The sequence below is a fragment of the Astatotilapia calliptera genome, chromosome 16 (genome assembly GCF_964374335.1).
Source record: "Astatotilapia calliptera chromosome 16, fAstCal68.1, whole genome shotgun sequence".
In the NCBI taxonomy this organism is placed as follows: Eukaryota; Metazoa; Chordata; class Actinopteri; order Cichliformes; family Cichlidae; genus Astatotilapia; species Astatotilapia calliptera.
The window spans coordinates 26,268,958-26,281,083 of NC_137437.1; the positions used below are offsets into that span (position 1 = coordinate 26,268,958).

The 12,126-nt window shown below is 42.4% G+C and overlaps 2 protein-coding genes across 2 annotated transcripts in view; one reads left to right on the forward strand and one right to left on the reverse strand.

Moving 5' to 3' along the window:
• LOC113007797 (general transcription factor IIF subunit 2-like) overlaps positions 1 to 12,126 on the reverse strand; it is a 61,992-nt gene that overhangs the window by 27,244 nt on the left and 22,622 nt on the right. The window lies entirely within an intron of this gene.
• Positions 1,166 to 3,126, forward strand: kctd4 (potassium channel tetramerization domain containing 4). Its single transcript, XM_026144739.2, has one exon. The coding sequence runs from the start codon at positions 1,504 to 1,506 to the stop codon at positions 2,278 to 2,280; it is 777 nt and encodes a 258-aa protein (XP_026000524.1). The 5' UTR covers positions 1,166 to 1,503; the 3' UTR covers positions 2,281 to 3,126.

Below are 12,126 nucleotides of genomic sequence, written 5' to 3' on the forward strand. Positions count from 1 at the left end.
GAAGCTGAAGTACACATTGATTTTGCACACTCACACTTTAGAGCAGCTTCTGCTATAAAATGAACATCTACCACAAAACTGATACGTATCATTTACCGTTATTTATTTAGTAGCTTCCTAGAATGGTAATTTTTCTTCCATTTTCAGCCCAACTACAGTTATTTAACATAGTGTTTAGTGTGTTAGAGTGTAAGCATGAAGCACCAGACCAAATCATCTGCGTGGTATGCGCAGACTTTTATGTTTTTATCACACGCTGTTACCAGTCAGCACTGCTGGAGCCGCTCTGCGTGTTTCCTCGTGTTTGATATGAACTGTGATTTCTTTCACATTTGTAGTCGCGCTGGAGGAGATACAAAAAAAAAAAAAAAAAAAAGAGTGAAACGCAGAACAAAAATAAGCACACACGGACACACGTAAACAGCGACGGCGTGAGTCGTTAGTACCGAGCGACCAGTGGACCATTTTTCCCCTGACAGGAGGCTACAGGCCAAAAGCATTAACCAATTCAAAAGCTGTCCTTCATGACCGGACCACCGTGGACTGTAATTGGTCCATTTCCTTCACAAGGCCCTCAAAGCGAGCGCACACACACACACACACACACACACACACACACACACACACCGCACACATGGGCACGATCAATAAACAATTTGCTAAGACAGAGGGCCCGCCTGTTACCTCGCAAGAAGGAAAGCAGGAGAGTCACATAAATTTACATGAAACGAGGCCAGCCGCCTCCTCCCCGTCATGACCGGAGATTTCAGACAGATTCCAGTTCACATGAAGCGCTGTGTGGTAAAACAGATGGATCTGGCTGCAAAAAGGAGTTTCATATTCAGACTCACACACGCTGAGACAATTTCACACCACAAAAATTATGGAAGCAACCCTCCCCCCTCCATCTGGTGAAAGCATGGCTTGCGTGCATGTGTGTGTATGTGTGTGTTAACTAACAGCTAGAGCTGAGCTTTGCACCTTTTTTATCCAAGATAATTAAAGACAGAGTGAAAGAAAGAAAAAGAGCGAGCTTCTGGAGTCTGTACTCCTCTGATGTTTGCTCACATACTCCCTCTCTCTCCTCCCTGTATGTGACGCTGCCTGCCCACCCACTCTTAAAGAGAGAGAGAGAGACAGAAAGAGTAGAAGAGACAGAGAGAGAGAGAGAGAGACAGCGAGAGGAGGGACACGGAGCAGAACAGAGAGCGAGTCTGTTTTCAGCTCCCAGTTCACTGTCGCTCCTCTGCCAGGCAGCACTCACCCATCCACCATCACACGCTCTCAGACACATTTGCTCTCACTATACAGACAGCTGACAACACCTTCTCATTTCCTCTGCTGCCGCACCGACCCACAAAGTCAGATCCAAAGGAGAGGGGGGAAGAGAAAGAAAAAAAAACTGACTCGATTGGTACCGAGCACACACAGACACACACGCGCACAGCTGAGCAGACACACCAGCTCCGAGGCTGGGTCGAGGCTGGAGAGGGCGTCTGGAGAATGGAATGGGACCTCAGCAGGATGGAAAGTGAACTGAGGCACATCAACCCGGACCTGCTGCAGCCCAGCAAGAGCTTCAAGAAGCCCTCCTCGGGCACCATCACCCTCAACGTAGGGGGGTTCCTGTACACGGCCCACCGGACCACCCTTGCCAAACAACAGGGCTCGTTTCTCGAGGAGGTGGCCAACGGTAAGAAGGCGGTCCAGCACACCGATTCCATGGGCAACCCCTTCATCGACAGAGATGGTCCGGTTTTTCGCCATGTGCTCAACTACCTCCGAACAGGAGAGCTCCAGCTGCCCGATGACTTCCGGGAGGCGGGGCTCCTGCGACGAGAGGCCGATTTTTACCGCCTGACTGAACTGGTGGAGGCTGTGGTCGAGTGGGAAACTCAGAGGGCGGCACTGCGGGAACCCGCCTTCCTGGAGGTGACGGATAGCCACGAGAGGTCGCAGGGCCTCAAGGTGTACTGCAGTGACCCCGCCTTCATCGATAAGGTCAAAGGGCGGCTGGTGCAGATCTCCAAGAGCCGCTTGGATGGCTTTCCGGAAGAATTTGTGGTGTCATCCAACGTGATACAGTTCCGACACTTCATCAAGTCGGAGCCTGGCTCGCGGCTCGTTCTGAAGGAGGACAGCACATTCCTGTGCACACTTGACTGTCTGAAACTAGAGACAGTGATGCTAGCACTGAGATCGGGCTTCAAGCTTGTCACCTGCCTTGATAGCAGCAAAGGCTCCGTGGTGGTGGCCGAGGCCCTGCATTTTGTCAAGTAGGATGAAGATGATGAAGGGGGCGGGGAGGGGGAAGATAGAGGGAGAAAGGAAAGAGCCTGTTTCTATATCCACCCTGTGAGGTATTGGTTTGAAAGTGTTGTAAGATGTGCCGAGCTGTAATGTGTCATTGATAGAAGAACTGGTGGGTAGGTCTGTCGTACAGGGCAGGTTTTAAATGTTTACTGCACAATAGTGGCTTACACACACACGGGATACGTTTTTGGGTGATTGTTCTGAGCAGAATGGTATTTTAGCATCACCGTTTGCACTGCTTTGTATTTATAGAACTCAAAATGACCCACATCATCTTGACATTTATAGCATCTTTAACTGCATCTGGTTAGGTATCATGCAAAAGTTTAAGTGACGCGAAAGTCGACGGCGAGTCCTTTCACACAGAAGACGAGCGCGTCGAATTAAGGTTTTAAAAACTGCTTGTGTTGCGTGATGTGCCATTCAGCTTTTACTACAGCCTGTGTGTGCACACGTGTGTGTATGTGTGCTGGCGTGCGTGTGTGTCCACTGCTAAACCCACCCCTGTGTGCTGTGTTTAGTTGGTTTAATAGCTTGTGCTCAGTTTATTAGCCTCTCCGGAGCCTGAAGGGACAGCCACAGCTCATTCGGATCGATTTGGATGGACAAAGCGAACTTCACAACCAAATGTTTGAGTTTTGAGTGCAAAGAACTGTGATTATTGTAAGGGCTTTGAATCTAGCATGATGCATGTGCACTAAATAAACTGTGTGTTTGTTAGTGCTGTGAGCCTCTGTGAAGCCAGTGACACAAAAAATAAAATGCCTATTACTTTTCAATGTGAGTATTTTACAAATAAAAGTGAGACTAAAACTCTTGGGTCAGAGTGTTTTGACGTTTAATGTCGCTGCTTTTGTGTGACAAACCTCACAAAAACTGCTTCCGTTAATGAGGAAACTTATTTTATACTATCAGGCAGCAAGTCTTAGTATTAGATTATTTTTCTTTCATACAATAGCTTAAAAGCTACACTTATAACCATTTAGTCCTGACCCTGCTGAACTTACAGTCTGTACAGAGTGAGACTGTTACCCACTGAGTCAGACAGGAGCATTATTAATGTTACGTATCCAAATGGGAGTTATACACAGACTTGGCTCTTGCTTACAGCCAGTACTTTTCCATGCTATAAATGATGCACTTCTGCAGTTCTCCAAACATGTGAAACACTGTTTTCCACATCTGGAAAATTAAAAGGAGAAGGGAGTCTTTTCCACGGTTTTACATGCCGGCCAGTGGAAACCTGTAGAAATTACCAGGTTTGTGATATTATTTCCTCTGATGCTGTTCCACGATGTATTGTTCAGATCACGCAGCGCTGCAAAGTAGCTAAACATCATTAACTGCAAAAAAACCCCAAGACATGGAAGCAAAAATGTTAGATAGAGGCACAGCAGTCAAAGATCTCAGAAATATAATGTACAGGAAATTCCTAAAGGAGCTTCCAGGGGGTGAAAAGGGTTTCAAAACGTATTTTATGGCAAAGTGTGGAAACTGTTAAAGCAGTTATTAATGCAGTTTCACATCACTGAAATTATAATTAACAAAACGATAATAAATTGTCAGAAAAGTAAAGGTGCAAGACTTGCTTCTAGAAGGACTTTGATTCAATCTGAAACAAAGCTCTATAGTTTCATTTGCCTTCTTGCAATATGCCACATAAAACTCTCAGAGGGGCTACAGATACAGTTAGCGGTTAGTACAGAATTTGAATGCTCTGTATTTTTGGCCGCAAAACCACGCTTTCTTAAATATTTTTAAAAAAAAATATCTAAATGAACAAACCTCTCTCGCTTATACAGATACATTAAAAAAATAAATAGAAAATAACAGCAATAGGCAACAGGTCCACTCTAAGGAGAGCACCTGACATCAATATAAAAGTCACTACTTCTCATAACGCTGCAGAGTATGCAGATGTGCTGCTGCGTAATCAGAAAGATTTCTACAAGTTAAATAAAGAGAAAGATTGCCGTGGAGCTCTGGTACAAATCTCTGACTGCACGTCAACAGTGATACAGTGAGGCTCACTGTGTGTCCTCGCCAGCGTGTCTGCAAAAAGGGTCCTAATTCAGCCCACCGACATCTGCAAAGTGTAAAAAATTGCAGTGAAGTCTTTAACTAGTGTAATATTTCCGTAAAGTAACCTGCCAGCTGTACGACAGTTGATTGAATCATAAAGTTGCAAAATATTAAAATAGCTGGAAAAAACTACGTGTGATAGTTTTGTGCCTTTCCACTAATCTACATGTAAATACAGACTGTATGAATGTGGAGAAACTGGGATACAGTGTTGAAAAAGCCAAAAAAAAAACCCCAAACAAACACTTTCCTATGGCTCAGGTGAAAATTTTTAAAGCGCGTTTAAAAAAAATCAGTGCTTTTACAAGCAAAAATCAAACTATAGGCTCAACAAATGTTGCCAATAAACTAAAAGACGCTGTTTTAAATTGATGTTCTGCTTTAACTAATGTGGCTCATATTCTCAAATAAAGTATTTTAATCATTCCTATCATATTTTCTACAGCATTTCTTTTTTATTTTCACAGGAATCCTGCAAGATTACCTCTCTAATATGAGTTCAGTGTAAGTAGCTCCAACTTGGTTACAACGCTCATTATGTTTAAAGCAAAGTCTCCCATTATTATGCAACAGCGTCTGTCACACAGTCTAATCAAAACATGCCCTGCTCTCACCCTCACACCGCCTGCTACAGTAACTGACAGCCCAAGTCGTGCTGCCTCCACAGTGCACCAGCTTCCCCTGCCGCAGCCTCGAGGGAGCCCCTTCAAACCCGTCCAGCTCTAGTGGAGATATTTGGCATTTTAAAACTGGGTCATACTCTGGGATGAATCCTGCCCTCCTCCCCCAAGGAGAATCTCTTTTTATCCCTTTTATCACTGTACCCTGATTTGTGTCATGCATCTAAGCAACTAGTAACAGGTAACAAGTAATCATTACCTGCAAAGTCCAACTTTGCAATATTGTACTGGTCAAAAGTGCTAACCGTAGGTGTGCTTATTTTAATAGCAGGTGGATTAGTAAAATGATCTAATCAGCCTCCTGGGAGATGATGCAGAAATTTCATAAGTTCGTGACTGCAGGAATGGAAAACACATTTCACTCTGTGAGACCACTGTAATGCAAATCAATGACTAAACATGGAAGACGCTGCTTTGATTTCATCAGGTGAAACATTCCTGGCTCAAACATAATATACATCAGGAAAATCAATGGCACTGATATTACACAGGTACAGAGCTAAGTGATGGAAAACTTCTTTAATTTGAATGCACTGAGAAGTAGAATTATATGCCCCTGAGGCAAATAACTAGACAGTAAATCATCAAATATCTACTCCTACACTTTCACAAAGGATGGAAAAGAACTAAATCAATACAACAAACGAAGAGATATGCAAATGAGTTTCTCCTATGAGTCTATTTCCTTTCTAAACCGCTTAAATCAAGTTCCTCGTGATGAATACAAACTTAGCTTCAGATCTAAAAGTAGAGGCTGTGTTTACACGGAGCCTAATATTCTGATCATAAACTGTTTAAAATCTAAAACTGGATTCAAATATTTAAACACATAAATCAGGTTAACCAAGCTTGGTTCAATGGTGGTGATCTTCATGTTCACTCCCTCTGTTCTGATGTAAAATGCATGACGATATTTGCCCCGTGTGTCCATCTCTTTCCAAACAAATGGCAGCTTCCAACAGATAGTTACAGTCAAGTTTAACATCCATCTAAATGTTGCAGCAGAAATCGCCGCTGATAAGACCAGGCAATGTTTTTCTGATCTTCTGTTGTCCATCTTTGGTAACGAGAGTTTCCTGTTCTTGGGCGACAGGAGTGGCATCGGATGTTCCGCTGCTGTAATCCATCTGCTTCAAGGTTCAACATGTTCAGAGATGATCTTCTTCATACTATTGTTGTAACAAGTGGTTGTTTGAGTTGCTGCTGCTTTCTGATCAGCTTCAAGCACTCTGGTCATTCTTTTCTTACCTCTGGCATCAACAAGGCATTTTCACCCAGAGAATTGGCGCACACTTATGTTTTCTCTTTTTTGGACCAATCTCTGTAAACCCTGGAGATGACTGTGTGGGAAAATCCCAGCAGATCTGCAGTTTCTGAAACACTCACAACAGCCCAACTGGCACCAACAATGATGCCAAAGTCACTTAACTCCTCTTTATCCCCATTCTGATGTTCAATTCGAGGAGGTCGTCCTGACCGCGCCTACATACCTAAATGCAATGAGTTGCTGCCATGTGATTGGCTGTTAAAATATTTGTGTTAAAAAGCAGTTAATCAGATGAACCTAATAAAGCGACTTGGACGTTTGTCATTTGTAGTTAAGTGTTTGTCTTTGCTTTAAACTTCAACTAACACTCAAACTAATAAAAAAAAAAAACCCTGAAAAGCTAAACTGATATAAGCAACTGAAGTCCAGAAACTAAATGAAAGTAAGTTGAAATAAAAAGACAACATCAAAAGGAAATAAAAAACTAATGAAAAACCCGACGACACTAACTGAACAAATCCTCTGTGCATAGTTTGCTCTTAATGCCAACTTTTAGATGAATTAGAGAAACAATAACGAGAAACAGTTGAGACAAGATTGAGTAACACTGATGAGGAGAAATATATAACATGTATTTAAAACATTCACTGTAGTGCAGTCATTTCAATCATAATGAAAAAAAAATGCATGGTAGCAACTATAGCTACAGTACTTTCTCTTTAAAATTGAAATTTAAACACATACCCCGAAAGCAGGGGTCTCAAACTCGTGGCCTGGGGGCCACTTGCAGCCCGCGTCACCCCTACCTGTGTATTGACAGGAAGAAATGTAATGAAATTTGGCCCTTGAAGTTACCGTTTTTGTTAGGGAGGATTTGCTTGTTGTAGAGTGCAATGTTAAAATAAGTTCTTTAAAAAGCAAAACATTATTTAATATGAAGGCGATATGAGCAGAGAGTACAAACATGTTGAAGGATTGGCTATGTTAGTTCAGTGAGAGAAAAGCAGTCAAAAAGTAATGTGTACACTTATGTCGCCATTTTCATTTTGTTAAATACAAACAAAATTATAGCAGAAGCGCTGCCACGTGTCTGGAATATTTTCAGAAAGATTTGTGGGTGTTTTCTTGTTTGTTTGAGTTTTATTTATACTACTTGAACATTAAAGTGGCCCTCACATGAGATGATTGTGCCAGCAGTGGCCCACAGGTCATTTAAGTTTGAGACCCCTGCAGTAAAGAAATAACTAAATACCAAATAAAGATTTAGAGAGTGAATTTCATACTATTTAACACACATGTCCTCCCACATGCAGGTTCATTGAACGAGAAAGGGGAAAGAGACATTATTGAGTGTTTGCCTGTGATGGCTGCAGCGTTTAAACAAACGTGCTGGTACTGGGCGACATTTCCGGCACCGAAGCAAACACACACACACACACACACACACACACACACACACGCACAAAGCCTGGCGTACATTCAAACAATGCTAAGAGGGATGCGTCAAGATCCATTTATGGAAACTTGTGGGAGTGGAAATGTTTAAATTCAATTGTCCCAAATGGTGACAGGCATTCATCTCCTCTTCTTGTTAGGTGTGGAAAATCCTCCACGAAGCAAGTTACATTGCCTCTCGCTGCCTCTGCTGGATCTGTTCGTTACTGAGCATGCCCATATGGAGAGCAACAATCAGCCACCTTCTGACGACTAGCAGCTCTTGTTTTACTTCTAACTGCGCTCCCCCCGGCACGGCAGCCGAAACCATCTGCTCCAGCAGGGGGATGTCGTCAAACCGACAACCCAGGCGCCACCACCTTCCTCCCCCGACTCATGACTCACACGCCCACGTCAACCTCTGACATCAGGCGAACCTAATCCACAGCCCACGCCTCGCAGACAAACACAGACGACAAATACACAAACACACATGGTAGGAAAGTAAAGCGCGAACACCTTGAAGAGGAGATTCGCCCAGTGAAGCTGTGATGCTCACATGTCAATCACGCTTTACTGTCAACAACATCAAACTCGAGGCAGGTTTTAATTGCACATCACCTTCATGCATTTTTTATGAGCGTGACTGCTTCACTTATTAGTTGCGGGGGTCAAAGAGATCCACGCCTCATCAAAAGCTGGGAAAAGGGCGACGAGAGCGGTGGCAGGGGCAAGTGGCGATGAGGAGAGAGGCGGTAAAAGCAGAGAGGGAAAACTCAAATATCAACAGTCTTATCTCAGTCTTTTCACCTGTTGCCAGGCAAACTCAACTCCCTCTGTCGCTCCAACACACCCCTCCTTATCATGACGGCTCAGTCGTGTGGTGCCGCTCAGCCAGAAAATGACTAACATACCTCAGATTTTTTTTTTTATCTTTCAATCGCAGAAAGAGAAGCAAAAGCAAAGAAGGAGGAGGAGGTGGTGGTGGTGGAGGAAGGATGAAATGAGGAAGGATGAAATGAAGAAGGAGAGGGGGAGGGGAGGTCAGGCCCCTACTGCTTTCAGACTCAGCGCAGACAGCAGTAATATCAAAAAGAGATATCCAAGTATGAACGTGTAGAATCTGTGGATTCTTTGGTACTGGAAGCCTTGTGGGCTTCTGTTTGCAGCACAGGGTTTTTATTTCCCACTTTACAGCCTGTATCATAGAGAAAGCACTGAGTCACGGTTAACACTGTTCACACAGGGCAAAGAGTGGTTTGTAATTAGTGGACAGATACCAGCTGAACAGGTCAAACGTGTTAAGTTCTAACATTTCCATTGGTACTTTATTCCTTTCTCACCCGCTATATGTGTAAAAGCCCCTAATGCAACAGTAGGCCATTTGTTAGTTCTAGCTTTTTTTGTGCATATATATATATATAGAGAGAGAGAGAATATGGACAGCTGGGACATCAAGCTTTTAATAGACTTGATGAAACCTTGGAAGCGTTGGCTAAAATTAATCTAAGAACCAGTTAAAGATCATTGTCTGATTATTATTTAGCTTTTTATTAACCTTTTAAAAATATATCTGCATCCAAGTCCGATTTTAAACAGCAGCAGCAGCAGCCAGCTCACATATGAGGTTGCCGCTTATCGTCTACAACTATTTCTACTTGAGGCACTCATGACTCACTGCTGTTGCCTCCTAAACGAGAGGCGCATCTTCTCAGGAAAGACAAGCCTTCACTGCAGGATTAGGAACAGAAGTCAAAACAGGAAACAAACAGATTGCAACGTTTCTTCCCCCTTTGAGGTTTTCTTGTCTGATCTTTGCAGACTGTTGCTGAAATCCTGGGCTCCTTACACTCATGCACTGACGTATTTTAGAAATGACAACAGAAACAGGACATGCTCACTCAAAGCAGAGCCCAGCAATGCTGCACATGTCTCTGGAGGAAGTTTGGGTTTTTTTTTTTTTATGTGGTGTTTTTATTTGTTTTATCAGTTTTATAGTTTCTGTGCTTTTGAAGTTGTTAAAGCTGTAAAAAGTGGGCAGAGCTCATATTAAACCCTATGGATTAAGAATAGGATGTCATTCAAGTTCATATGCACATGAAGGCAGATGAGGGAATACTTCTAGCATTGTAGTGCACATTCTAAATGGAAAGGTTGAGAGTTTTGTGTCACTTGGCATGGAATGCCATGGAAGATGTACGTGTTGTCCCATGGAGCAGTGATGGAAACAGGGAAGGTGATCTGCACTAGATCAACATTACAGCTGAGTTTAAACCTCTGCTGAAATCCTGTGAATACCATCTTCTCCTCATCACCCAAATACGGGACCTGGTGTCGGGATAATTAACTGCGGGTTGCATCTTTTCTGCGCAGGAGGTCGGCACCGCTGAGACTGGAGGCCACAAAGAGACACACGTCTCTGCTGCCGGCTGCTACTGGATGTATTTCTGCAGCTCCATAAAAAGACTATTTTTTAATGATCCCTTTATGAATTTTCTCTTTGCTTAACCTTTGGATTTTATTTAGTTAGTTTTATTTAGTCATTCTTATTTGTGGTTTAGTATTTCTGTGTTTTATGGTTTCAGGAAACGTTAAAAGTGACTCCATGGTTACCATCGCTCTTTTTGCTCCTAAGCTGCTGGCTGTAATACTGTTTCTACCTTTTTATTCTCCTGTTAAATTCTCCGTATACACACAGACACACTCATTCATACACGAGACACTACTTGTGATGTCACTTTCACCCCGTGTCACTCTACAAAGAAACAACATGCATAAACAGTCTGTTAACAGACTGACATCCCACCTGATGAAGACCCTGGAGCGGTTGGTCCTGGCTCAGCTTCGGCGCCTAATAAGCTCATCACTGGACCCACTTCAGTTTGCCTACCAGCCTGGCATTGGAGCGGATGATGCCGTCATTCACCTCCTACATCGTTCCCTCGCTCACCTGGAGACATCCACACATGTGCAATAACACTAAGTGCAATAATCCTTTCTGTCATCGTTGTATTTTTACTCAGTTGTATATAGTATTTGTATTTGTATTCTATTTTTATCTTATTGTATATTTATTTTATTTTATTCTACTGTATATAGTATTTTATTTTATTCTATTCTATTCTGTACAGTTGTGTACTGTATTTATTCTTATTGTATTCTAATTTTTGCCTCATAACTTTTGCACTGTCCACTTCCTGCTGTGACAAAACAAATTTCCCACGTGTGGGACTAATAAAGGTTATCTTATCTTATCTTATCTTAAATACCATTTACATAAATGTTGGTGTACATTTATGTAGCTCAATGAAGAAAGGGTAACTGTGGGAAATCAACCATTATGCAGAGATGCTAATCAAAGAGCCTGACGGCAGTGGCACTGTGTGCTCAAATGCTGAGAGCTTCTTCAAGGACATAGCACCAAAAAAAAAACCAACACACATGGCAAGCACAGACAGTGGCTACGGTGGACAGTTTAATTGTTTCTAATACTCAGTTTCTCTTCACTACAAAGAAGATCATCATGGCAAAGACTAAAGGACTAAAGAGAACAAACACAAACAAGAAAAGAAAACACTGGTTGTTATTAGGTAGCACCTAAAGACAGCACCATGCACGGACCATAAAGTAACCAAATTACAGCAGAACAGTTCCCAAATTGGAAAACCAAAAAAAAAAAAAAAGAGATGAGAAATAGATGCAAGAAGTTGTTTTTCTGATGTCATTAGTTGCATTTTCCTAAACAATTATATTTTTTTCTAAAGGCCTAAAAACTCACTCCTGCAACAGCATTTTTACTCAAATTCAACCCTGAAGCCACTCATTGGGCATGAGACCAATGCCTTTGTTCCCAGTGCACCTCTGCAGCTTGTTGTAGAAACAAATAAACATCCTCAAACTCGCTGTTGTAGAAAACAAGCTTATATCACAGAACCAGTGTGAAGCTGGAAAATGTGGAAGAGACCATATACTGTAAAATGAAAAAGACGTGGCATTTAATAATGAATAAACTCTGAATAAAAAAATAAATATTGAGAGAATAAAATGGGGGCAGGCAGAAACACAGACAATAGAAGTGGTAAAGAGGGCAGATCAGAAATAGAAAGATACAAAAAGGATCTCCAGCAGAGCCGAGGCAGAGCCGGAATAATGTGGAGGAGGAAATCAGAGCAAACCTGCCCTCCACCTTTCCAGAGCATGTGTGAAAGTGATAATCAACGCACTCTGACACAACACGACATCACAGGCCGAATCACACGAGTGTGTCTGAGTGTGCGTGCGTAGCTGTGTGCATTACGTGCATCCGTGCGAATTAATTAACGTCTGTGATTTAAAAAAAAAGTCTCTTTG